Below are 23,484 nucleotides of genomic sequence, written 5' to 3' on the forward strand. Positions count from 1 at the left end.
TAAAAAGGGATTTTCTTTTAGTCAAAACTTAAGTCATTTTTTTTTCTTTAAACAAACTTAAGAAGACACATTGTGGCATTAATATGACAGTAAAATACTAATATTTTTGCTTCATATGCTTAGCAGATTATATACACAAAATCATGGATTTTAATGTCTTATGGTCCAGGACTGACATTTAGCCTCCTTTAGTTTCCTTGTCTGTTTTCATCATCAAAGATCTATTTCTAGTCTGTTAGTCTCATCTTCCTCAAGGAAGAAAAGGTTTTCTACAAACATTTTCATCATAATTCTAGTAAATGCAATTGACCCTGCACAGTGGTGCTACAGAGTGTTAAAATGTATTTGTACAAAAAAGTCAAGCTTGTAATGCGTGCCATATTTGTTTTTATTTCAAGAATTTGCTGCAGGCCAAGTATAACTGATCACAGATTGCGTTGGCTGTACTTTGGACACCCTCTGTCTTAAACCTAACCATATCAACTGAAGTTACAATCAACACCATCTAGTTACCTATTACAGTCAATCCATGCATCACAGAGGAAGATCTCCCAGTTATACTATTCTTTGCCTGGCAGGTGTAGTTTCCACTGTCAGAGGGTTCAGCTTTCTTCTTATACTCAGCAGAACTGTGAACCACTTTCCCGTTCAGTATCCAGGTGAAGCTAGCAGATGGTTCAGACTCAGCGGAGCAGGTTAATGTGAAGGTTTATCCCGAGTTTATTTTACTTTCTCCCTTGATTTGAGCTTTGTCAGGTCCATCTAAAACACAGTAATAAATAATTCCCTCAAAAATCAAAGTATTGAGTTTCAGTAGGACGTGTTTGCTGTGCCACTTAATATTTTAACATAAATGTGTACTGTACAGTTACCTACAGTTCACAACCAAGGTGTGTTCAGCCTCCATGGTGCTGATGGGGTTGGTGATGTTACAGGAATATATGCCTCTGTCTGCTCTATTCAGAGGCTGAAAGGACAGCACTCTGTTGTCATCATCAAGTGTAATATTGTCAGACAGAGTCAGATCCGATCCATCCTTTAACCACTTCCTGGTAAGCATAGAGCCAGCAGCGTCACAGATTAAGTTGAGATTGTTCCCTTCAATCGCCACGTTTGTTGGTGTGATAGAGGGATTTGAAATTCTCTCTGTTGGACAAAAGATCATGGAGATGTGAAACATTAAAACAAGAAAACAGGAAACCAGACTATGAAAGCTTGAATGGAAAATGTAACAGCTTCAAACATCTTGAATGAAAATTATTTTTCAGCTTTGTCTTATTTTGTGTTCTCAACATGATTAAATGTCAGAACTAAACAAAAGTAAGTACAAAAGTATTGGCCTCACTTTTGGGGAGCTGTAATGTGGTTCATTTTTGTATTGTCTATGTATTCTGTCGTATAATGTACTCTTCTGGCTTAATAGTCCAGGTTGGAGTGTAATTAATACTGAAAGATAACAAGCCCTTGGTGGGTTTTTGGGAAATTCTCTGTTACAATAAATGTTTTTTGGCTTTTGAACTATGTTGATAATAAATAAATAAACAAATCTGAAAATTATTTTACCATTACTGAAAATTTGGTTATTGACCCTCTCTAAAGCACAAACTGGGAATCAAAACTTTCTACTTAAACTAGATTATGGTCCCACATGGGATATATTTTTTTAGATTACCAAATCAAAGTTCAAAATTCTGGTATTGTGAAAACTTTAGTAGAAAGTTATTATGACTTTTGACACTTTATACATAAAAATCTCTCAGTAATCTCTGTATATTGTCTAGTATTGTCTAGTAAATTGTCTAGTATCTCTTACTCCTCTTACTGTTTTGATTTTCTATATCCATGATCTTCAGTTTTTAATTTAGGCTATTCTTACTGGTTTTAGCTTTACCCTCTTGATGCTTGTATCATTTTAGTGTTTCTCAGACTTATCCTTTTACACTTATTCTTCCTTTACAATTTTACTCCTCTTAATGTTTTAGTTCTTATTGCTTCTCTTTTACTTGCCTTTTAAACTTCAGTGCCTTTGGTCTCAGGTTCTGTGGTTGGGTTCCTGTGTTGGCCAGGCACTCGTGGGTTCTTTTGTCTTTGTTTTAATGACGTCTCAGGTTGTCTCAGGTGATGTCATGTGAAACATATTAAAGCTCTTATGACTTCCATGGATTTTTATTTCTAATAATGTCTCAGTAATAGTTGTTTGGGCTGAACGTATAGTTCAGGTTTTCATCTTGTTTAGGTTCTCTCCCCTTGAGTGTTCTCTTTTTGTTATTGGGTTGTCTTTGTCTTGCTGCTTTGCTTCTCTGCGTGTCAAGCACTTTGTAAAACCTTGTTTTAAAAGTGCTATATAACAGATATATTATAACTCACCTATACCGCTGTATAGCCACAGTTATAAGCAATCATGACTATTTATAATTCCTTATAACAGTAAGCATGACTAATTATAATGCCTGTGTCCATTATGACATAACTAAATGCACTACAACACATCATAAGTCCCTATAGACACTGACATTACAATTAGTTATGATGAGTGTTATAAGACATATATAGTCATGATGCTTATAATGTGTTGTTACGCACCTATAATGCTGTTTAACCATAGTTATAACTATACTTATATGTTATAATTCATTATAGAGAGGGGGCATAGAAAGTGTTACTGAACTTTCAACAGCAGATCCATCTTACAAAGGTTAAAATTCATACACTTGTTTCCAGCCAAAGAATGATGGAACCAACCAATGTCATTTAAGGAGAAAGAAATGGTAGCTAGCTACAGGTGTGGTTTAGTTAAAGTCACTACAAGCTTGTAAACATGGTGGCCAGTGTAGAAATTAGCATCGATGCAGCTCCAGAGACAGTATGATCAGAGGTGGGCATTTCCTAAATCAAGGAAGAGCAAAGAACCAAACAGAAGGCTTTTCTTGGTAGAAAATATGCGTTTGCTCTTCTCTCTCCCTGCTTCAGAGAGAGTTTAATTTACCGAATGGTTACTCTGATAGTGAAGAATCAGGTATTGGCGCTACAGTAGATGCCTGTTGATAAGCTGTCTTCAAGCCTACTTTTTCATGTTTTGTTGATGTGATCAGCCCATAAAAAATCTGACAGACAGAACCTTCATCTGAGACAGCCACTCTTACACTTAGTGTCCCATAAGGTACTGTGCTGGGCCCTGTCCTATTTTTGATGTATATGTAGCCACTGTGGTATACTTTCAAAGAAAAGAAAAAAAAGAATGTCTACTTCACTGTTTTGTGGATGATGTTCAATTCTACCGCTGACACTTAAAAACAGGGTTACCCTCCAGCCTCAATTTGATTGTCTTAAAAATGTTAAAACATAGATGACCTTGAATTTTTTCAATCTGAATGACAGCAAGACTGAGGCCATTGTGATTGGTCAGTCTGATCTGCGAGCAGGCGCACTTGGCCCTCGTTGTTTTTCGTGTGCATTCCTCAGTTAAAAGTCTTGGTGTTTATTTTGATGAAGCTTTTAAATTTGATCAGCAGATCTTTACAGTTGTAAAGTCGAGCTTCTTTTAACTGAGGCTGATAGCCCAAGTAAAGTGGTATCTGCTTATCAAAGATTTAGAGAGGGTGATACATGCATTCGTACCATATATGCTTGACTATTGTAAGTCAGTATGTGGGCTTAGTCCACTCCTCAGTCCAGCGTTTGCAGTTAGTCTAGAATGCAACTGCTTGCTTCCTAGCAGACTCAAAAATGAGGGACCACATTACCCCAGTGTTAATCTCTCTGTTCCCTACAGGATTTAATATAAGATTTTGATGAAGCTTTTAAAGCTATTCACGGTTTGGTGGCATCTTACTTGTGTGAACCACTTCACATTGAAGCTCCAGCCAGCGCTCTGAGGTCTGCAAACCAGCTGCTCCTGGATGTGGCCAAAACAAGAATCAAATCCAGAGGTGATTGAGTTTTTGCAGTAGCGGCCCCATAACTGTGGAACAGGTAACCCCTTTATATAAGATCCGCCCCAACTGGCAAACATTTTAAATGCGCTCAATTCAAAATGAGATTATTATGTCTCAACAGATTTTATTAACATTTTTACCATTATTTTCTGATGTTGTATTTCAATTGCTTTGATAATTTTATAATGACGTACCCGTTTCATGTTTTACCTTTTACACTGTGAAGCACTGTGGTCAACCCTGGTTATTTTGAATGTGCAATATAAATAAAGTTGAGTTGGAAAATTAAGTAATGTTACCTTATTCTCTTTATATAGGGCTTTGCTCATATCTCAGATTATTTATCATTGGTAATTAATTTCTGTGTGTGTAGTGTGATTTCAGCCACATGATTGACAACAAATCAAACTGAATGAAAGTAGGTTTAAATCTTTGCTTCAATCAAAGGTGGCGTATGATTATTAAACACAGTGCCTGTTATAAAACTAATTCCAGGCTAATTTCTGCTGAAGACAAGCTCTGGAATATGATGGTATAAAATTAGTAGTTTAAAGTATATTCACTTACTAAGTGTATTGTGAGGGCATTGAGTGGTTTTGGAGATGTAACAGACGTTATATGTAAGGGCTGGGTTATTATGGCAAAAATCAAAATCATGATTAATTGAACTTTTTACCTCAATTACAATTAGTGAATGATTATTCAACCCCAACTGCTGACTCTGTTTGTTCTGTAAATATTGGATCATTTTAGAACTAATAATTGAGAAGAACATGTACAGATAAACAATGTATGGTTATTTATTGAAACAATTAAAATCAAAACACACATCAGCTGAAATGAAAATGTTTTGTAAAAAGTAAACTATTCAAGAAAAGTATAAAATAAAGGAGTAATATTTCTTGGTAAAAAAAAAAATTATACTGTTGTTTGAAAAGTAGAAAATAACTTTGCTCTCTTTCACAGTGGCCTCTGTGTTTGAGCTTTAGCAGACTGGATGGGATGGTGTCACATGACCAGTACTTCTTCTTCTCTTGGGTTTCCAGCAGGCTACCTGCCTTCCTACACCTGGGTTCCCATCACCTGACTACACAGCCAGTAGTGTTTCTTTCTTCAGTATGCAGGTGGATGTTATCTTTAATGTCAAAACAAGTTTGTAATAAATAGATCCTATTTTTATAGCTGTTACAGCTCATGTTTGAAAAACTTTAACATGTGTTGAAAAACTATGAAGTATTAATAAATGTATTGTGTTTACTGCAGCTTTGACTGTTTTTATTTTACTGGTAAAGTGACTTTAGAAGGCAGTGTTGATGCATTTAGGATTTAAAGTTGTCTGTTACATTTTCTCTATGTATAAGGAATTTCCTACAACATTCTGTAAAGGGAACATTTATCAGTGCTTATCAGGCAACTTCAGACGCCAGGTAAATTCTGTAATTTAAATTTTATACAAGAACATACTGTACACTGGATTATAGTTAAATGTTGTGCCTGTAAAAAACTACAGTAAATCATTGTAATATACAGTATAAATCTGTAAAATAAATTGCTGTAAATTACTGTGATTTATTTTGTGTTTTGTGTTTCTTTATCCCTTTGTCATTGTATTTTAATGTCAATGCACATTACGTACTGTTCATATTAACAGAAAATGTCTTCTTATATACTGTATTAGCAGCAACAATATAGTTCTGACAACTAAGGTATTTGCTGTTCCCTCAAAAAGTTAACAGACAAAATGTTTAATCTTGTCTCTATATCACATAAAAATACTATTATACGTGTGGTCAGATTCATAATAAGTACACATTGTGCTTTTATAGTCACTGAAAATTGCCTCTAATATACCGTATTAGCAGCAACAAAAATAGTTGCTATTGTCAATGTGATCCCTATTCCCCCCCAAAATTTATCATAGACAAACTCAACAATCCTGTATTTTGATCACTAAAATGGCATCTATTACTAAAAGTTGTAATTATATACAATAAATATGAGTATATGATAATCAAAATAACATTCACCGTGGATTAAAAGCTAATATTTACTGAAGTGTCTTGTTGCTGCTGTCTCTTCTGCTTGAAATCATTCAGACTGACAGCTCTGATATGTGATATAAATCAGAAATGTCATTTATTTTTTACAGTATGCAGTTTCTTACAAATGATTAACACAGTACATTGGAATTATTTTCCATTGTTGCTTAAAGCTCTTGCATTTCCGTTGAACTGCTGAGATTTGTTTTCTTTCTGTTAATTCTACTAGACAAAATCATAAATACTGTATGACTTATCTGATAGACTGTTGAAGCACATAACCTTAAAATGGTAAGTCTGTTCAAATGAGGAATTTAACTTCTCTTTTTGCAGTGATGCAATAGCATTTGAGTTTCTTACTAGGGAATGACACAATACAGTATAATCCAATTACTTTCCATTGTTGCTTAAAGCTTTTGCATTACAGTTGAATTGCAATCGGTACTGATGTGTGACTTTGATCATTTCTTGTAGTATTTCACAAAATGTTGTGGTGTTGGTATGGGGGGTGGGGGTGGGGGTGGTGAACATTTGCACTTGCTTGTAGTGCAGACTACACTCTACTGTGAAGCAATCACCATGTTAATCCATAATTTGACTCACTCAATAATAAAATAAAATTATTACACAGTTAGGAGAACAATATTTTGCTTGCGTCATAATTTAATATCAGAGGCAAAATGTAATAAGTTATGACATTATGAGCAAAAAGTGATTACATTTTGCGCTCGGCATTTTGTTATTACATTATGAATTTTCTATTGCATTTCTTGTTACATTAATGTTGCAATGTAAGAGCTGATAATGTAACAAAAATGTATAATGCAATAACTGGTCGATGATGTAAAGAGATGCTGCTGTTACATTTTGCTTCTGTTACATTATCAGCTCTTATAGGCCTCACTATCCTATATCAGAGTGTTTTGTGGATGAGGTTTCATCAGTTTGGATTGACAGTGTTTGCCAGAAATTAAGTGGAAAAAAGCAACATTCCTCAAGCTTTGGTTGGGCAGTGAAGGTGCTGGTGCTACATTACCACTTGGGCACATTAAGAAACTTTAAATGCAAATATTCCCGATTATTCTGTCCGAGTATTATGTACATGTAACATAATCATGCCATTACAATTATGAATTTGTTTAAGCAACTATATTTTGAATCTCTTTCCCAGATTCATATATGACATCCACACGCACATACACACAGTCATTTACTTCTTGCATAATACTTGTGCATTATCTCCATTCAGCACCACAACAGAAAGACCTTGTGAAATATTTGCTCACCGACAACCTCCAGTGTTGTTGTCCCAGCATGATCAGCTGAAGTTAGAATTCTTACTGTGTATTCTCCACTGTCACTGAGAGACAGATTCCTGAGCTCCAGAGAACCAGTATCAGGGAAGATGGTGACTCTTCCCTCATAACCTGGAAAAGGTGTGCCTGGATCAGGAGTTGCGATGATTATTGGTTTATTACCAAACAACCAGTTAATTAATGCAAATGGCCCTGCTGGTGGAGACACTGTAGTGAACATCACTGTCCCTCCCTCTGCTGCCGTCATAGTGTCTGGTAACAAACCAGCTCCATTAGTCAAACCTGGAAGAGAAAATCACAGATTTGAAAAGGAAAAGCTGTGAGGAGCATAAAACACACATAGGCCTACCTAAACTCTTTTTCATAGCCTGATTAGTTCATAATCAAATGAATTTCAGTTTTTTAAGTTACATTGTGTTTGTCAGTCATACATTTGATTAGCTTCTTCATTTTAGCCTCCTGTAACTCCTTTTATTTAGGCTAACTCTTCGACAGTTTAACACATTATAAAATTTAAACAGTGACAGCAGCTCACTATTTCTTACCTGTAAAGGCTACAAAACTGACGAAGAGTAAAATGAATTTCTCCATTGGTCTATCTTCTTGAGTTTTAGGGAGCAACAGGAAGTGAACCATCAGACTCTGGCTGTGTTAATAATCGTGAACCTTGAGGTGCTGCATTTATATGACTCTGATTGTTCATATTGAGATAAACTCACTGTGGCTGCTGACACTGACTTAAGCTGACAGACAACACCCTCTTGTGGTCTAATTGAAACCGATCCACAACTTCAATCCCTAAAAGTTGGGATGCTTTGTAAAATATAAATTAAAACAAAAAACAATGTTTCTAGTCACATGAACCCACGTTTTAATCAAAATATAACATAAACAACATATTGCAACAATAGCTTATTTTGAATTCAATGGCAGCAACACATCTAAAATAAACAGGGACAAGGCCATGTTCAACAGTCACATTTCTGGGAAGTGAGGAGACCAGTTGCAGGACTTTCAGGAAAGCAATGTTGTCCCATTCATTGTCTTTTTTTAAGATTCTAGCTGCTTGTCCATCTTTCTGTGGAGGGTTTTCTTTTTTATGAGAATTCTGGAGAGTAGGCAGGCTAGTTCAGCACCCGACTCTTCTACTGTGAAGCCAAGCTGTTATGATGGATGATGGATGTGGATTAACATTGTCTAAATGAAATATTCAAGGCCTTTCCTTAAAAGATGTCTGGATGGATGCATATGTTGCTCTAAAACCTCTAAACCCTACTTCTCAGCATTGATAAAGCCTTCCTAGATGTGTAAGCTGCCTACACTACAGGTACTAATGCAACCCCATCACAGATGCAGGCTTTTGAACTGTGCACTGATAACAAGCTGGATGGTCCCTCTCCTCTTTAGTCTGTGGGACACAGTGTCAGTGGTTTCCAAAAAAAATTCACATTTTGATACATCTGACCACAGAACAGTTTTCCATACAGCCTCCGTTCATTTTAAGTGAGTGTCTGTCCAGAAAAGACTGTGGCATTTCTTCATCATGTTCACGTATGGCTTCTTCTTTGCATGGTACAGCTTTAACTTGTATCTGCTGATGATACAGTGAACTGTGTTGATGAAAAATGTTTCCTGAAAGTGTTCCTGAGCCCATTCAGTGATTTCCAGAATCATGTCTGTTTTTAATGGAGTGCCACCTGAGGGTCCAAAGATCACAAGAATCCAATATTGACCTTTATCCTTGTCCCTTGCACACAGAGATTTCTCCAGATTCTCTGAATCTTTTGACATTATGTATGGTAGATGGCAGGATATTCAAAGTACACTGTTTCCCAAAAGTTTGTGCACCACAGAAAAAGTCAACTCAGATTGGGAATACTCAACAAAATGTATTTATTCCAAAGCCAGTGTATCCCCCCTGCATCTTAATTACTGCCCCCAGCCTGTCGGGCATAGAATGCACTAATTACTTCCGAACCGAAGGCTCAATGTAGCCCTACTCCTCCACAGCCCTCGCATTGAGCTGATTTATAATGGTAGGAGGTGGGATGTGGAAGACCCAACTGTTCAGGATACCCCAGCAGTTCTCAATCGGGTTGAGGTCCGGGGAGTTGGATGGCCATTCCTCTTTGCGCAGAAAGCCACTCAGAACTTCACTGCTGAGTTGTACGAGCAGTATGTGCGGGGGCACCATCTTGCATGAAGACCGTTTCCACACACCTGTTGAACATCTTCCTAGCAGTGACGGGGCCCGATTTCTTCTTTCTGGTGAGTATGGGAAGTAGCACTGGCTGGATAATGTTCTTGACGTAATACTCAGCATTGATGATGCAATTCTGACAGCCCTTAAGCTGACTATGAAAGTTGGCATTACTGCATTTCACAACAAAGAAACATGAGTTCATAGAAGTGCTGCTTCTTGTATTTAATTGTAACTTAAAGATGTATGTTTTAATAACTCAGTAAAGTCTTCTGAATCAAACAAGGGGCTTGGGTTGCTGAGCTAACTTCCATTATTATCTTAAAAGTCAATAACTTATATTTTTAAGTCATTGTTACATCCCGATAGCATGATTTTGCCCCAAACTTCATCCACTCCCAAGAAAGCCAGTAGCACAGTTCCTCAAAAGTTAAAAAGTGGTTTATTTCCTAGCACAAAGCAAAAATAATCATACAACAAAAGATTCCCCCCAGTAACACAAAAGTCCTAATCCAACACTTTGAAGCACAAAAAATTTGTCAGAAATTGAAGAACAGAATATAGAAGAAATAATTCATCATGACTCATCAGAGTTATGGACCCAGAGGCGCAGGTGGGTTTTCACTTGTTATTAAAGGTACATTAATATTCTTGTCATTTTAGCTCTAACAAGGAATTAAAATTCTGTGTTAATAATGATATTCTGGCTTTCTTGAATCAAAGGAGTTCTTTCATTGTCTGTCAAAAGTCACTACCAGTAATCCAGACTAATTAAAAGAGGTAGGCCTTGAAAATAGCTGTGCATGGAGGTAATCTATAGGCCTGCAGACAGAATGGAAGGAAACTTCAGTCAAATATTGGTTGGCAGATTGATTAATGGTGCACAGCGTATATGGGAAAAGTGAAGTGTACTTTAAAAGATTAAAATTAGACCTTTAATGAGAAAACCCCTCTCCCTTTTTCACAGATGAGGATTATGAATACCTGAAGTGTATAAGCGTGCCTGTTGTGGATGACCAGACGTGCATAAACACATTCCCAGAGTATCTGTACTGGAGCCCGGGGATGGTCTGTGCTGGTCGAAGCGACACAGATAACTGCCTGGTGAGCACACAAACAAGCTGGGGATCAAAATTATCTATCTTTTTTCTGTTGTGCCTTTTAATCTCTGTTCCTGCATCTTTAGCACTGCTCCATAAACAACCTTCATCTCTTCCTTGCAGAACGATGCAGCCAGTGTGATGGTGTGTGATGGCCAGCTTCAGGGTATTCAGTGGTTCAGGCATGGCTGCTATGACCCAGCTGACCCCAGCGTCTACACCAAGATGTGTTCGTACAATGACTGGATTAGAGAGGTGATGGACAGCTATGCGCCCTTTCCTACAACCACAACACCTCCATGGGAGACTGCATGAAACAGCAAATATATGATTCTGATGCACAAATATGATTAACACTGCTCTTAATTTGTTCTGGAAGGGTTAAGTGTTATAAAAATGATTGACCAAAGTTAAGAAGGTGTTCTTTCAACCACTGCTGCTTTACACATGAGATAAGTGTAGCAGAAATATGAACATTATCCAGCAGGTTACAAAGTTTAGCTTTAAACCTGACAGTAAACAAGTTGTGACCACTGTTCCCTCTAAGGGGGTTTTCTGCGCTATTGCACACTGCTGTCCACCTCTCTGTGCAGAAGAAAAAAAAATTGCACACTCAAATATCCCCGATGAGTTTTCACAGTTTTTTCTAATATGCGCTGTGATCAAAGGCGCATTGTTGCGCAGGCTAGCTGATACTGGAGCCTAGGGTTTCTACCTCCATGGTGCCTCATATGTGAGAGATGAAAAGTGTGGCTACCAGATAATGCAACAGCTGACACACCAATGGCAGGGCCTGTTATTGACAGCCGCCGAATGCAGGTGGATTCCAGCCACGGGGGGTTCCTCATTGAGGCACTTTGGTGAGTTAAATTTATCAGGGTCACAAACTCCACCTCACTGTAACTGTGCTCGGTTCTTATTGCCAGTGTGTGGGAACTGGATGCTTGTTTCACTGACTGATTTACACATTAAGGGAGAATTTTTTTTCCTGAAATAACTGCCATATGGTCAAGTCTCGGTGCGTCCATCGTGCATGTTGGCGCAGACACTTTTGGCTTCATGCCTTTCACACAGCGACGCAAACACTAACGTCACTCACAGACAGACAAACACAAGCGATCAGTGTGTTGGTGGTGTATACCTTAGGCTTTTTTCTGCAGAGGAGAAAAGGATTCAACACAGAGCTGATCTTTTCTCCTGCTTTAAAGCTTTTAAGGCTTCAGCTGAAGAGAGTAAAGCTGTAAATTTCTCTGTTTTTAATATTGCTGGGCCGTTAATGGCGTTAATGTGCTACGCTAACGCGAGACTCTTATCGCGTGATAAGAAAATTATTGCACGTTAATCTATTCACTAAAGGGGCTTACAGACACATTGCCGAGCACGTGGTAGGCTACCAACACGCCTCCAGTCATTTCCAATGGGAGGAGGGCAGAAGTTTGGGTCTGCTGTGAGCAGGCTTAAGCCTGATTTATACTTCTGCGTTGCATCCACGGCGTAGGTACACCGTCGACGCGACGTCGTCATTGACCATTCGAAGTTCTGCATCGATGGATAATGAAAGAGTGATGCTTGGGTGTGTGATTACAACCAGTATTCAATATTACATGTTGTTTGCACATAAGCACAAACCAGAGGTTGTGCTGGACTTTTTGTTGTCCGTCACTCCTTTAAAATCCTGCTGGATCCATCCTGACAGAGAGCTTCATACAGCACACGCTCGTCACAGTGCTAAGACAAGTTTGAGAGAGGGAGAACAACTTTTTAATTCTGTCTCTGTTATGACCTGGGAGTAGGCTACAAACATATGCCTTTATCTGTTATATTTCCATGACTGATATCATGGACACCACGGTGTTAAAGTGAGGTTCAGAGAGAGCGAGAGAGGGAGAGAGAGGAGGGTCGGGCAGTGGTGAGCGAGCAAGAGAGAACAGGCGCTGATCTGAATCATCCTTCAGCCATCTCTCTGTTATATTTCCATGGTTGAAATCCACATGATAAATAAGCAAACTTTGATGTTTAAAGTGAGGGTTCAGTGGTCAGCAACCGAGGTGTTCTCAAGCAGTCTGTGATGCATTTTCCTTAATATTTAGATAGGTCAAGCATTTTTTTATGTCTTTGGCAAAATTCAAATCTAGCATTTTAATCTAGATTAATCTAGATTAACTACATGATTGCAGTGAGATTTATTTATTACAGTAATGAGGGTTAAAACGGCTGATTACATCTTTCCCACAAGCTAACTTAATGTTACACATTCAAATAATCTATTATTTTAATAAGTAGTTATCTATAATTTTTTGTAACATTAAATGGATAAATAAATCTATTTTTAATGTAAACAACGTGCTTTAAAGATTGAAGCTGGCCAAAACAATCTACAATGAGACCAGGAAAGAGTTGATCTCCTATAATGGACCTATAGCAAAATGATTTAAACCCTGATGTTTCAAACAGTGTGACACATTTCATATAATGTGCTGTTAAATTTGTGCAGGTAGAGACCTTACTCTGATAAGGTTGATAAAGCAAGGGAACAGAGCAAGAGTTTTTTCTCATCTAAGACATTCTAGATTTCTACCTTTTTATAAGCAACTGCAAACTTTGTTAATGGCTGTTTTCACCTGAGGACAAATGCTTGTAAGTTAGAATCACAGTTTACTTTTACATTTCAAAGGATTGTAAATCCTTAAAATGTAAACCTTGATTTAAAAAAACAGGATTTCCAGACATCAAAATTGTGGCTAGCTAAAACTGAGAGTGGCATGTGAATGAATCAATGAATGAATGGTGACATTCATGACTTGAACAGTGATTATTAATCATTATAGTTACAGTCACTTGTCAATGATATTTGAGTTTGGAGAGGTGATGCCATGGCGCTGCCATGTGGACGTAGCGTACGTGTCAGATTTCGCCCATAGTTGATGTAATAGTTGCTCAGGGGAGTCGAATGTCTGCTCAGGAGTTTTGAAAATTAGAGGGAACATTGCCTGTGACTGGACCTTCCAGACACAGGTTTCTTTATACTACAATCACTTGAGACAGGTTATGTTAGAACACAAGTTGTGAGACTACTAGCACCATTTGGCTTGACCTTGGTTAAAAAAGGTCAGTCACTTTAAAGGGAGTAAATATTTATGCAGCCACTTAACATACACAATTACATATTTTTATTTAATAGACATAACTTTGTAGAAATCTGATTTCACTTTGATATTACTGAGCTTTTTATGTGAAAAAAGCCAAATTATATTGACCCTGACAAATTTATAAAACCAATTAAAGGGAAAAACATCCAAAAGGGTGTAAACTTTATATAGTATTGTAAAGTCAGCTTAATGTTTTGAGAATTGCACATAATAAAATGTTAATTTGAACTTGAATACAAAAATGTTTTTATCCTTCTTGTAAGACATCAATGATAAATGAAATGAATGAAAAAACAAACTAAGTCAGATAGATTTAGCCTGGTAATGAGGTTTACTTTGGTTTGTTTTGTGCTGGTTTTTTTTGTCCACTTGTGCGGCATTAATATGAGACACCACTAGATGGGGGTAGAGCCCAACAAAAATAATACACTGTTCCAAGGTCCAGAGTAGAGGGAGAGAGCAATCTTTTGCCCCTGTCAGAGTGGACAGGTGACATGAATCTTACATTCTTTGCAGGGTTTTGTGGGAACCCTGATCTTAGATCTTAGCTCTGCCATGACACCAGTATGCCTGTAAAAACTGGCGATAAACACACAGATCAAATGAAACATTACACAGAACAAAGGAAGCGGATAACACATGGGTGAGTCATACACACACACATTTAGACACACAAAGCACACTGCTTTAAAAAATCTAATACACACACAGGCAAAGTGACTGACAGCTGTGTCTATAATCACCCAGGCAGCTGAACACAGGGGCCACTCCACCATCTGTTCTCAGCATTTCACTGCCGTACCTCATGCCCTGTTCTCTCACCTCAGCAGGGGGGACAGAAGACAAACTGAGGGGCCGACTTTGGTTGCTGGATGTCACTTCAGACAGCAGTGTGATATTAATTGGTGTGAATTTAAAGAGCTGCTGCTTGTGTTTGTTTGTTTTTTTCTCTCAATTTGAATAGCCATTGTTTATAATTTGGAGGGCATTTGACTGAAACCAATTTGAGTAATAGCTACTATGTCTGTAATTTAGAGGCTTATGTAATAGACACTTCACTTAGTCCCTCAGGCTGGATACCCAATACCCCAATCCTGAAATCCAGAGGGATTCAACCCAAATATCATCTTGGTTTTTGTGCAGAATCCCAAATAATCTGTAGTTTGTTATGAATTCTGGAAAGATTTCATCCTCCCTCCAAAATGGGCTTGTCATGTGAGATTTAGAGCTTCTCCCTAATAAACTCTACCTGAACTCTAGTAATTGAAAAGGGTTATCTTATGTGCCTCTGCAAACACCACTGCCAAGCTCTTCCCTGTAATTTATGGCTGTAATTTAACCTTTCATTTCCTCTGTCGAGCTGTCAAAAGCAGAGCTATGGTGCAGTTAGCAAAATGTAGATGACTTCTACCTGGTGATCTGGTTCAGTTCAGTTTGGTAAACTGAAGGTACACTACATTGCCAAAAGTATTGGCTCACATATCAGCTTAAGTGACATCCCATTCTTAATCCATAGGGTTTAATATGACGTTGGTCCACCCTTTGCAGCTATAACAGCTTCAGTTCTTCTAGGAAGACTTTCCACAAGGTTTAGGAGTGTGTTCATGGGAATTTTTGACCATTCTTCCAGAAGCGCATTTGTGAGGTCACACTGATGTTGGACGAGAAGGCCTGGCTCTCAGTCTCCGCTCTAATTCACACTCCTGCTGGTGTAACAAGCATACCTATCTGATGTAGATGTCATTGTGGGGGCTCTTAACTCGCTGAGTGAGGAGGGAATGCACATCTCCCGGGCCAAAACAAAGATCCAAGTATTTGGGGATGCCTTGGATGCTGCCACCAAAACTGTGTCTGTGAATGGTGAGGATGTTTCTATCAAACAGAAAACACCCAGACACAGACAACCAGAGCGTACACCTTGATTACAGTGTAACATTAAAACAATAAAAAAATACAGTAAAGAGAAAACAAGAGCAGCATGTCAGAGATCAACTCCATGCTATAGAAGAATCCACAGAAACAACCCAGAACTAGGAAAACTGGAAAAATGGAAAAAAAAAATCCAAAATGGACAAGTTTGGGTAAACCACTTCTCTAGTCTTTTTAGGGGGGGATAAAGTATTTGTATTTGTTTATTCCTACTGTACATTTTAAATCCTCTTCATATTTGTAACATCCATCTATCTCTTTTCATTCCAGTGATATTCTTTTTGCAATGAGGACAAAAAAGTTTCCCCAAGTCATTACAATTACAGAACAAATTAAGCGCCCCAACACCAACATGTCTTTGGGTGGACCGGGGAAAAGGCAGTTTTCCTTCGGAGCATAACAGCGAAGAAGTGATTGTTATTTCTTCTTGTTTGTTGCCCTGTAGAGGTCAGCTACACCTTCCAAAGCTCCCACGCAGAATTTAATGGAGCAACACAATCAGGAGTTGTAGAGATAAGATGACCTTGCTGGTCTGGGGGATTTTTATGCTGTGAAATAAATTGTACACACAAGTCTGACTCCCACTTTAGAGGCTCTTCTTGTGTCCTTATGTGCCGCTTGTAGCCCTCGGTCTACAATTGACAACTGTACCGTATTAGCTGGGACTTCCTGTATTTCATAATGTCGACAGTGGGATATGAGTCGTCCTGTATGCTGAAGACATTTCTGTGTAATAACTGATGACACTTTATTGATCCTGTTAGATCTGACACAGCTGGTAGCGCATCTCTGATCACATCCATCAGGTGACACCTGCCATCCAATCACAGACTCCCTCACATTCATCAGATATACTTACAGCATCAAAAGTGATAAATCCTGTCAAAACATGTTTTTCATGGATTTTTTTTTGTTAGATGTCCCTAATCCTCCTCCACACGTGTTCATAAAAGTAAAAAAAAATGTATCTGAATTTTAGAATTAATTCCTTTAAAAAATTACATTTCCACACTGTGATCAGCAAGACCATAAGCAAAATACTTAAAACCAACATGAAAGATTCTGGGCTTGTAAGAAAACATTCAGGGCTGAAGCCCCACAACCCACCCCATTGCTCCACCCGTGGTATGAAGAAATCCCTCTGAGCATAGCCGAAGCTCAATATTGGTACTCATTATCTATGGACCTTCATGTGGCAGTGCTTTAAAAACGCACATGATTCTGTGCTGGAAATCCCTGGGTGGGCTCAGAGGAACCACAAATGTAAGTTAAAGCTGCATCATGCAAAGAAGAAGCCATTTACGAACACAATCCAGAAACGCTGCTATCTTCTCTGTGCCAGAGCTCATCTAAAATGGACTGAGCCAAAATGGAAAACTGTTCTGTGGTCAGATGAAATAAAATTTTAAATCCTTTTGACACCATGTATGCTGTGTCCCGCGGTATGAAAAAGAGGGGTCTGTTTAGCTTGTTATGCACGATTCAAAAGTCTGCCTCTCTGATGGTATGACATGGACAGCTTTCACATCTGAAAAGAGAATATTAATGCTGAACTATATAGAGAGGTTAGCAAATGCAATTTTATTTACATTTTATACATCGTCTCAACTTTTTGGAACTAGGGTTGTAGATAATCTTGTGCACCATTACTTGATGGCTCTTACTGAGGTAATATGCCTCAAATATTCTAAATTACAACAACTCTCAGTAAAGATAGTAAGAATGTGAGATAGCTCACTCCTCATCAATTTCCACTCCAGAAAACAATCTCAGGAATGTGTACAGCATGAAAAACACGTACAATGACACAACCAAGGAATCAATGGCAATTTTATAAAATAGAGGCAAAAATGGGCAAAAAGCGGAAAATAGAGTGAGACAGGCAAAAAGGGTTGAAATGTGCAAAAAATGTAAAGCAGTTGGCACAAATGATGTCAAAAGTTGGCAAAAAGTACCAAAAACAGGTGAAAAGTGCCAAGAATTGTTGAAGAGGCAAAAACAGGCAAAAAGTGGCAAGAAAGGCAACTAATGTGGTTAAAAGGGGCTAAAATAGTTGCAAAATAGCTTTTAAAGGCAAAAATTGGCCAAATTATGGAAATCATGTGGAAGGAATGGTCGAAATCCGTGATGAAAAGGCGTTAAAAAGTGGCACGAATAAGTTATTTGAATATCAGAACCTGATAACAGCAGTAATTGCGCACATGCATTCATAGCATCAACACATCCCCACTGGGGTGGGCCCATTCTCTGGGTTTTTTGGGGGCCCACTTGATTCTGTGGGCAGGCCTGCGTTTCTTAATGGTTAACCATCACTCCTTTCCTTCCTGCCTTCCTTTCCTTACTCTGTAAATTATTCCCTAACTCCTAACAGTCCTCCCTTCTACCTCCTCTCTCTTCTGGTTTTAATAACTCAGGCATGCACTCACAGCCTAAATTGAACACAAATATCATCCCAAATTGCCAGAAACGCCCGGGAACAAACTGATTAATGAGGAGGATTAAAATGAGCGACGATCCATAAGGGGGAAATCTTTTTTCCTGGGGTGTGACAGTGCTTATCAGCGGTTGGTACAATATCTGGAGAGTAAACGCGAGGCATCTCCCTCCCTTCCTCCGTCTCCCTCCGTTGCTCAGTTTCTCTGGCAAACTGTCACCATCACTCATCGCCCAGCATACATTCCCAACATTCCCCCGTGGCACCTGGCTCATGAGAGAGGAAGATGACGAACGCGCGCTGAACTGCACACTCACAAACATGGAAAAGTTACACACTGTACACACACACACAATCATCCCTCCATTTTTATCCCCTAACAACTGACAGGTCTTTTCACAAACATGCAAATGAATTTGGGAAGATGACATATATTAGCACAATCTGCTGTGTGCATGCATGTGTGGAGGGATACTATGTGTGAGCTCCTGCTCGCTAAGCTAATAGCTCATTGGGACTAACACAGGCCAAGTCAATCATACTGGATCTCTCACAGTCATCCCATGGAGACCTGTGGCTCATCAGGGGAGATGATTAGCCTGAAGAGCTTTAATGATACTAGCCTAATAGCTACAAGAGCATGCTGAGAGGCAGAAGTGTGTACTTGTTTGTGTGGTTGTGCATGTGGGATGGTGTGGTTGTCCCTGAGAGGTGGTGCATGAGTGAATAAAAATAATGTCTTTTGATTGAGGTGTTTTATGTGTTTGTGTGTGTGTGTGAATGATTATAAAACAGAAGCTGATAGAATAATGAATACTGTTGTTATCTACCTCCATCCCACACACACACGCTTTCCATTCCATCATAGTTAGCAGTGAAGTGGAGCAGTGAGATTGCACATACTCCCTCCACAATCCAAGCCTGACACACATGACTGTGTTTGTGTGCATGTTTTTGAGGCTTTGTGAGGGAGGCATAATGCATTCATATTGGACATTTCTTTGCATTTAAATGAGCATGTGCACTTAAATTGTTGTAAGCTGTTTAGTAAACGCAGTATCAGAGTGCATTGCAATGGCATGAGTGCATGCACAAACGAGGGCGGGCACAATATAAAAGGAACATTGTTTGCTGCATAATAACTTCACTGGCAATACTTCCAACTCAAATATGACCAGAGCTACAGAAAGCCTTTCCTTTAACAGACTTGAGTATAAAATGACTATCAATTAATATGCTACCGTGTCTGTTTTTACACAGTTAGTATATTGTTTCTACTCTTTTTTTACTTTGTGATGTGTACAAAAGGTCCAAAAATGATTGTATACATCCATGTAAAAACATATATGGGGGCCAAATGTAAAATAGTTTAGTCACAGGTTCCACAGCTTTTATGAGTTGATGAGCCAAACTTAATATTTCATATTGCTATTTAGTTGATACAGCATGCACCTAGCTAAAATGTCAAGTTGAAAGAAAATGTCTCTTATCCATAATAGCTACTTCAGTTTTCAGAAGTGCATCCAAAAATTCACACTTTGTTCACTCAACGTTTACAAGTTGGCTTTTTTACAGTGTATATGAAAAAGAACTTAGCCAAATAAGCACTAACAAAAAGCTGTGCTTCCATTCCCCTTAGAAATGTGCAAAATCTAAATAGCGCAATAAAAAAAAAGGTAATTGAAACACCTGGATTTGAAAAACCTCTCAAATACAGCTTAAAAGTTTTTACGCTTTCATGTGGAGGTTTTTCAGATGTTTCGATATAGAACTATATCGCAACCTCATCTGCATTTACAAGTCACAGGACGTAACGTACAGTGTCATGTGACCAGTTCACTCCGAGACAATGTGGCACGGTATGTTTAGACAGAAGAAGAGACTGAGACTTTTCTAAACATCATACAGTGCCGTGAAAAAGTATTTTCCCCCTTTCTGATTCCTGATGTTTCTGAATATTTATCACACTTAAATGTTTCAGATCATCAAAACAATTTTTATATTTCACAAAAACAACCCAATCAAATACAAAATGCAGTGTTTGAAGAATTATTTAATCTTTTAAGGGGTAAAAAAATCCAAACCTATCTGACCTTTTGTGAAAAAGTAATTGCCCCTCTTGTTAAATCATGAGTTAACTGTGATTAACCACAGTTCTTGGAAAGCTGAGTTCTATTTCACTGGCCACACCCAGGCCTGATTACTGACAGATTTGTTGAATCAAGAAATCACTTAAATAGAAGCTGTCAGGCAAAGTGAAGTAGACTACAAAATCTCAGAAAGAAACACATCAATACGATCCAAAGAAATTAAAAATAAAAGCGAAACAAAGTGATTGAAATCTATCAGCCTGGTAAAGGTTACAAAGCCATTTCCAAGGCGCTGGGACTCCTTCATACCACGGTCAGAGCCGTTATCCACAAATGGAGAAACCTGGGAATAGTGGTGAACCTTCCCAGGAGTGGTCAGCCAACCAAAATGACTCCAAGAGCGCAACGACGACCCATCCAGCAGGTAAAAAGAATCTAGAACCGCATCCCACAGGCCTCACTAGCCTCAGTTAAGGTTAGAGTTCATGACTCAACCATAAGAAAGACACTGGGGAAAAATGGCATCCATGGGAGAGTTCCAAGGCCAAAACCACTGCTGACAAAAAAAGAACACAAAGGCTCGTCTCACATTTGCCAAGAAACATCTTGATGATCCCCAAGACTTTTGGAGAAATATTCTGTGGACTAAGGAGACAAAAGTTGAACTTTTTGGAAGGTGTGCGGCCTGTTACATCTGGAGTAAAAATAACAGAGCATTGATAAAAAGAGCATAATACCAACATCAAACATGGTGGTGGCAGTGTGATGGTCTGGGCTGCTTTGCTGCTTCAGGACCTGGACCACTTGCTGTGACTGCTGGAACCATGAAATCTGCTGTCTACCAGAAAATCCTGAAGGCCAACATCCGGCGCTCTTGGGTTATGCAGCAGGACAACGACACGAAAACTACCAGCAAGTCCACCTCTGAATGGCCAAAAAAAAGAAGAAGAAAAAAAAAAACAAGGTTTTGGAGTGGTCAAGTCAAAGGCTGGACCTAAATCCAATTGAGATGCTGTGGCGTGACCTTAAATGGGAAGTTCATGCTTGAAAACCCTCCAATATGGCTGAGTTAAAACAATTCTGCGAAGAAGAGAGGGCCAAAATTCCTCCACAGCGATGCCAAAGACTCATCAACAGCTATTGCTGCCAAGGGCGGCACAACTAGATATTAGGTTCAGGGGGGCAATTACCTTTTCACACAGGGTCAGATAGGTTTGGATTTTTTTACCCCCTTAAAAATTAGCTAATCATTCAGACACTTCATTTTCTATTTACTTAGGTTGTCTTTGTGAAATATAAAAATTGGTTTGATGATCTGAAACATTTAAGTGTGATAAATATGCAAAAATGTCAGGAATCAGAAAGGGGGCAAATACTTTTTCACAACACTGTTCTTACACCCTTATACCTGGCTTTTGCCATACATACTGACATACATCTCTGAGCTATCATCTGTTGTCTTTGTCTTTTGCTCAAAATTATTAAGGCAACTGCTGTAGATGTAATCATAACCGTACCAACACACAACAGGTTTTGAGCGTCCAGCTTCCTTGCAGCGTAGTCTCACGAAATGAGATTTTACGAGAATAGTGAGGCTTCTGCCCAAAACTCTCTTCAATAGAAACACATTCAAAGCGAAATTGTACTTAGTCAAAATTTTAAAAATACAGCTTTTATTTTGCGAAAAACTGTAATGGAAACCCAGCTACAGAGAGAGCCATCTGTAGGTCTGACCTCAGTGGTCAGCCAAAAAAAAAAAAAAAAAAAAAAAAAAAGCCACGAAAACACCTTCAAATGCAAAAAGGTGGACGTTCAACAGAAATCCTGACATTAATCTCAACTAAAAGATGTAATTTTTTGACAGCCCTAATTTACATGAATATATCACGAAGGGGAGTTAAACTGCTTGATTTTATCCGACATGCTTTTTGAAAACATCATCTCTCTAAGTTACTAACGTACTCATTTATGTTAGAGTACAAAAATCATGGAATATTATAAAAAAGAGCAGAAGAGGCAAAGGGACGTTTGTATACATGTTATTCTCAATTTGGACTTGATGATTCTGTGATTTTTCTAATAAAAATAGACATGACTCCGTAATGTGAAGGTGCTTTTGTGTGGCTGGTACTCTTTTACAAAGAGGGTTAGGAGAACAGGCATGATCACAGACACTGATGCATTTGCAGTAATGTTTTTCTCAAAAAGGGGCCAAATCTACAAAGAGGTAAACCCCACAGGGAATCCATTTACCTCCCCTTGCAATCATCATACACTTCTCTAAAAACACCATGGACCAACAGTGTTACCATGGATACATACCACTACACCCCCCTCCTCTTACCCTGTCATTTTTCCAGGGTATCTTTCTGTCTCTGCGAGGCCTGTAATCCCTATGGATTGGTTAACGCTCCGGCTACATACCAAAACATGTTGTTTCCTGCGTGTCTTAAAGACTTTAAGAAAATGTGTGTGTTTGTGTGTGAGGAATGTGGGGAGAAGCCTCACCTGGGGGCACACTTTACTGCAGCGAGACAGAGAAATAACACCCAATGATCCTACACAAATAGATACATGGTGTGTAATGCTGCTAACAGCTGCTTACTGCAGTGAAGAGGAGATATGGAATGTAGGTTTTCACCATAATCTCTCTCTCACACACACAACCCAGGGCGGAGAGAGATGTCCCATCACTTACATCAGGAAAGTCGGACCAACTCCCCTGAGCTAAGCCGGGACTCATTGATAGGTTTGTCACACAAGGTGGAGAAGTCGACTCGTGTATCACTGCAGACCTGGAAACTCCCCGCCTGCAGAGAAATGTCAGCAGCAGAATAGAGAAAATGCCACCACAGAGTCACTTTTCTGAAAGTTTACACAAGATTTGCCAGGCTGATTTCATCTCAGTGGTCGTGTGGGAGCTGAGTTTTTCTGCTTCACTCTACAGACATAAATTCTTCATTATTTTAGGATATTCTGTCTATTGAGGTTTTGATTTCTGAGAAAAAATCCCCATAGCATATTGACATTTAAAATAGAAGATCTTTTGATTCAGACTCTCTGTTCCTGAAACTTTTACCTAAACTTGACCAACATACACGTCTTGTTATATCAAGAAATGGGGAGATGAATGTGTATTTTTCATTAAAAAAAACCCAATGACAATTACATGCTATTAAAAAAGATGAGGAGGGGCTGCAGGGGCAGGTTCTGCCTTTCAAATATAATATCAGTCAGTCTTTATATAGGTCTAATTCATATGTTATCCCATGAAAGATACACCAACATGTAA

General features: G+C 38.6%; 1 protein-coding gene across 1 annotated transcript; it reads right to left on the reverse strand.

Annotated features, from left to right (window-relative positions):
* Nucleotides 1-579: 579 nt before the first annotated feature.
* On the reverse strand, nucleotides 580-9,484 carry LOC121514166 (HEPACAM family member 2-like). The gene is made up of 6 exons (XM_041794265.1): nucleotides 9,291-9,484; nucleotides 7,836-7,936; nucleotides 7,261-7,572; nucleotides 3,833-3,895; nucleotides 877-1,146; nucleotides 580-762 (listed from the first exon to the last, which is right to left on the reverse strand). The coding sequence occupies exons 1-6, from the start codon at nucleotides 9,482-9,484 to the stop codon at nucleotides 710-712; spliced, it is 993 nt and encodes a 330-aa protein (XP_041650199.1). The 3' UTR covers nucleotides 580-709.
* Between the last annotated feature and the right edge of the window lie 14,000 nt (nucleotides 9,485-23,484).

Source organism: Cheilinus undulatus, linkage group 8, assembly GCF_018320785.1.
Source record: "Cheilinus undulatus linkage group 8, ASM1832078v1, whole genome shotgun sequence".
Lineage (NCBI taxonomy): Eukaryota > Metazoa > Chordata > Actinopteri > Labriformes > Labridae > Cheilinus > Cheilinus undulatus.

Coding starts and splice junctions, on each gene's coding strand:
- LOC121514166 (XM_041794265.1), bottom strand. CDS start 9,484: ATGGTGCCCCCGCACATACTGCTCGTACAACTCAGCAGTGAAGTTCTG. Junction 1,147..3,832: donor ATGTGAAGTGGTTCACACAA/GTAAGATGCCAC, acceptor TTTGTCCAACAG/AGAGAATTTCAAATCCCTCT. Junction 763..876: donor ACACACCTTGGTTGTGAACT/GTAGGTAACTGT, acceptor ACTGTGTTTTAG/ATGGACCTGACAAAGCTCAA.